Source organism: Protobothrops mucrosquamatus, unplaced genomic scaffold (genome assembly GCF_001527695.2).
Source record: "Protobothrops mucrosquamatus isolate PMUCROS unplaced genomic scaffold, P.Mucros_1.0 scaffold2116, whole genome shotgun sequence".
NCBI classification, from domain to species: domain Eukaryota; kingdom Metazoa; phylum Chordata; class Lepidosauria; order Squamata; family Viperidae; genus Protobothrops; species Protobothrops mucrosquamatus.
Genome location: NW_015388217.1, coordinates 99,765 through 103,744, shown reverse-complemented (window position 1 = coordinate 103,744; position 3,980 = coordinate 99,765). Strand labels below are relative to the sequence as shown.

Below are 3,980 nucleotides of genomic sequence, written 5' to 3'. Positions count from 1 at the left end.
TTCGGGGCATCAACCATTGTGACCGGTTAAGTTCGTGCCTGAAAGTCCGGCTTCAACAAGAAGAGCCTGCCACCCATCAATGCTGCATGAGTTCCGGTTGTAAGACATCTCACCGATCTCTAAAGAACATTACCGCAAGGCTGGACAAGGGGGGTTGTGGCTGGGAGGGCCTGGGCATTGGCGGCCTCTAAAGAGGTAGGGCTACATATATATTGCAGTATACTGTCTGTAACTAGTTAGATAGCTCTTCACTCTTTTTAAGGTTACAACCAGATACCGCTTCTTCCCATAATCTATCCCTTATCTAGAAGCACATCCATAAGACATTGACTTTTCAATCCTTGTGTTAGCAAAAAGTTTTATAAAAGTTTGCCAGAATTTCATAAAAACATGGCTCATTTTGACCTTGATAAAATAAGCCAACTTTGTATTCTTTCCTTTTACCTATGACAATCTAAATCTTTAATTCATTCAAATATTATCTTAGGATTTGATCTCTCTTCAATTCTTCTTTGTCCCATTGCGCAGGCTTCTTTGGGCTTAACACATCAATACAGTAAAAAGATATCATCCAGGTCATTCTCTTGGTTTATCATTTGCACTTCCCCTTAATTTTTAAAACTTCAGCCAGCTTCTCCAAGCGTTTCTCTTGGCTTGTCACTTGTATATCTAATTTAAATAACTTCTGTCTTGCAATCCATACTTTTTAAAATCCAATATTTCTGATTCTACTATTTCTGCATCAAGCACAATTTGTTTCACATCTGTCATCCTTCATCCTTTAAACATAGTCTATTCATAAAAGTAGGCACTGCACTGGCTAATAGTTTCTGGCCTCATTTTTTAAAGATATCTTTTAAATACTTCAAATGTTATAGTGTTTTGTGTCATTTTGTAAATCCCAATTCCAATCAAAGCCAAAGGCACTTTTTTTCTCTTTTTGACTGGAATCCTTAGTCCTTCTAGTATCCAATTTAAATACTATGGTCTCAAATTTTTGTTAAGCACTTACAATATCCAAAATAATTCTGATTCCCACAAAAGCTGCTTATTTACTAGAGATTTTTAAGAAAAGATTGAACAGGTCCCATGCTTCTCCAGGGAGTTGGACGAAGACCTCCAAGGATCCTTCCAACTCTGTTTGTTATCCTATAGTAAAATTTTGAAAATTCCAGATTTGTCTGGACCTTTCAATCATATATAACTCTTTTGCTTCAAATTCTTATTTAACTTTTTCTGGACTTGGGGGGAAGAAATGACAAACTGAAGACAACTCCACGGAAAGCAGATTGATGATTATAGCAGAATGAAGAATTGGCAAATAGACCGGCTTGTTGTAATTCCTCTCTGGACAAACGAGAAGACTTGAGATTGCCCACAAGTGTGCCACTCAACACTGCTCCTCACAAGAGTGCAAGAGAGCTGTCTCTGGCAGGTTTAGAGCTCTGAGAGACAAGGGAATAGCCATTTTTTTTTCAACCAGGGTTGGTAGATTCAAAAAGACACTGGGTTTACATATATGTAGTCCTCAATGTGTGACCCCAAAATTTCTGTCGCTAACCAAAATAATTGTTAAGTGAGTTTTGCCCCATTTACATCAGTTGTTAAGTGAATCACTGCAGTTAAGTTAGTAACATGGGTTGTTAAGTGAATCTAGCTTTCCCATTAACTTTGCTTGTCAGAAGGTTATAAAAGGTGATCACACATGATCCAGGACACCACAATCGCCTTAAATATCAGACAGTTGTCAAGAATCTGAATTTTGATCATATGACCATGGAGGTACTGCAATGGTTATAACTGTGAAAAATAATCATAAGTCACTTTTTTAACTTTGGTAGTCTAAACAATATTATGTCCTGTGGGAACCAAGGTTATTCTCTCGCTTGGAAGAGGGGGCGTTGGGCGTTTGGTCTGAAAGCCCGCCAAACTGCTCTATTGGGTAGCGTAGTTTGTTACACAGCACTGGGGTAGGAACTTTTACTTTGTAATGGTGAAATTATTTGGAGGGAATTTCAGACTTGGTTTCACTTTTGACCATGCTGATATTTTGTATCCAATAAACATGTTCTTTGAGGAAGCTTCAAGCCTCAGAGGTCTGAGTACCAAGGACCTATAGTTCAACCTTCAAGATTTATTTCTATTGATACTTCCTTTTCCAACCACTTTTGGAAATTGCTTATTAACAGCAGATAATAATTTTCAATTATTATGAACTTTGGATCAACAGGTTTTAGAGCACTGGGTGGGTTTTCTTCAATTCTTGGTGAAAGACGTTTTAAGTACAAGTTTAAAGACTTTTTAAAAATGTAATAAACAGCAAAAGAATGACCAGAACTTTGATTTTGGAAAGTTACAAACAGACCAAGGGTCCACTGAAATAAGATTTTAAAATTAATTATAAGAATCCTTCTTGTAGGAACATGCTTTTGTTTTCAATTCTCTAAAAAAAATGGCAGGATGGAACTTTGAAAGTTGGACATCCTGGGAAACCAGAAAGAACTAAAGATTAGTATTAACTAATCAAGTGTTGGTATTTAATCGAAAAGAAAATCAACTCTGTTCATGGATTAGGTTTAAATTTAAATTATTTACACGTCTCTGTTTGACAACTTACCTCACTGCTGAGGGCTGTGAATTTACAGAGAGAAATGATGAGGTTGTCAAAAACATCACTGAGGCCGTAATGAGCAGAGATCATGGCACATTTTCTGAAAGGCAAATCATAATGCTGTAAGAGAAATCACACAGATGCTTCCAGAATGATTCGCTAGATTTTTCACATTATATTTCTGCAATGTAAACAACAACAATAATAATAATGTTGGAAGGGACCTTGGAGTTGACGTCCACGAGTCATAAAAGAGCCAAGGTTGCCTACCCCTGTCCTAGGGCTACACGGTTCAACTATAGAAATGAAAGATAATGGTGAACACCTCACCTTATTCTGTGGTATGAACAATCTATGTATTGGGAACACCTATTTTGAACATAAGCGCATTCTCAAGGCAACATGGCACTCTCCTGACAGTTTCACAAATAATAAAGTCAACTATGTATGTGTTTGTAGGCAGCGGTACTCGGCATTGCTTGATGCATGCACCTACCAGGATCAGATACGAACTCAGACCATTACCTGGTCATGGCGTCACTCCTACTTGGGTTAAAGAAAAACACAACAATGCTAAACAATATACCCTTTTGCAGTCAAGAAATTGAAGGATGCTGCAGTTGTGCAGTTCCAATTTACATCGACCAACAGTTTTCAATAACTACTGCAAGACAGCATAGACATCAAAAACCAGTGGACACATTTTAAACAGGCCATTGTTAAAAACTGTATGTCTTTATGGAAAATATCGGCATGCTTTTCTTAACATCTAAGGTCAAAATAAGGAAATGGTACATAAAATAATTTTATAGACTGTGAAGGAGAGTTACCTGAAACCAGAAATAGTCTTCTGGATTACTGCTTCATCTAAGCTTTTGTCAAAAACGTAGGAAAGAGCTGCAACAGTAGGTCCCCAGGTCATGGCAAAGAGGTCGTGATCGTAGCTGCCAGGTGGAATATGCAGAAAGACTCCTTCTTCAGTGGCTCCACGGTGCAACAACACACTCCATACATAGTTTTCTTTTACTAAGCCTGTCTGCTCATCGGGCATCACAACCTCTTCATTTCTATCAGAGATGAATACAGAAACATTAAATGACCAATTGTTAAGATGCACTGTAGCAAACGTGCTAGGATTTTTTAAATTTTTATTTTTATACTCCTTTTTTCATATATAACTTCAAGTGGCAAATATATCTATATTCTGATTTCTTCCTATTTTCCCCACAAAACAACCCTGTGAGGTTAAGTTGGGTTGAGAAGCTGTGAATAGCCCAAAGTCACCCAGATAGTTTTTGATGCCTAAGGCAGGACTAGAACTCACTGTCTACTGGCTGCTAGCTAGTGTCATGGTTCCGATTAGGGGAAT

At 37.6% G+C, this 3,980-nt stretch overlaps 1 protein-coding gene across 1 annotated transcript in view; it reads right to left on the bottom strand.

The window, feature by feature from the left end:
• Window positions 1–3,980, bottom strand: part of GBF1 (golgi brefeldin A resistant guanine nucleotide exchange factor 1) — a 120,266-nt gene that overhangs the window by 47,356 nt on the left and 68,930 nt on the right. The window contains exons 22-23 of the mRNA XM_015824097.1: window positions 3,442–3,678; window positions 2,618–2,711 (exon numbers count right to left, since the gene is read on the bottom strand). Of these exons, the coding sequence (XP_015679583.1) occupies window positions 2,618–2,711; window positions 3,442–3,678 (331 nt within the window). The remainder of the gene's footprint in view (window positions 1–2,617; window positions 2,712–3,441; window positions 3,679–3,980) is intronic.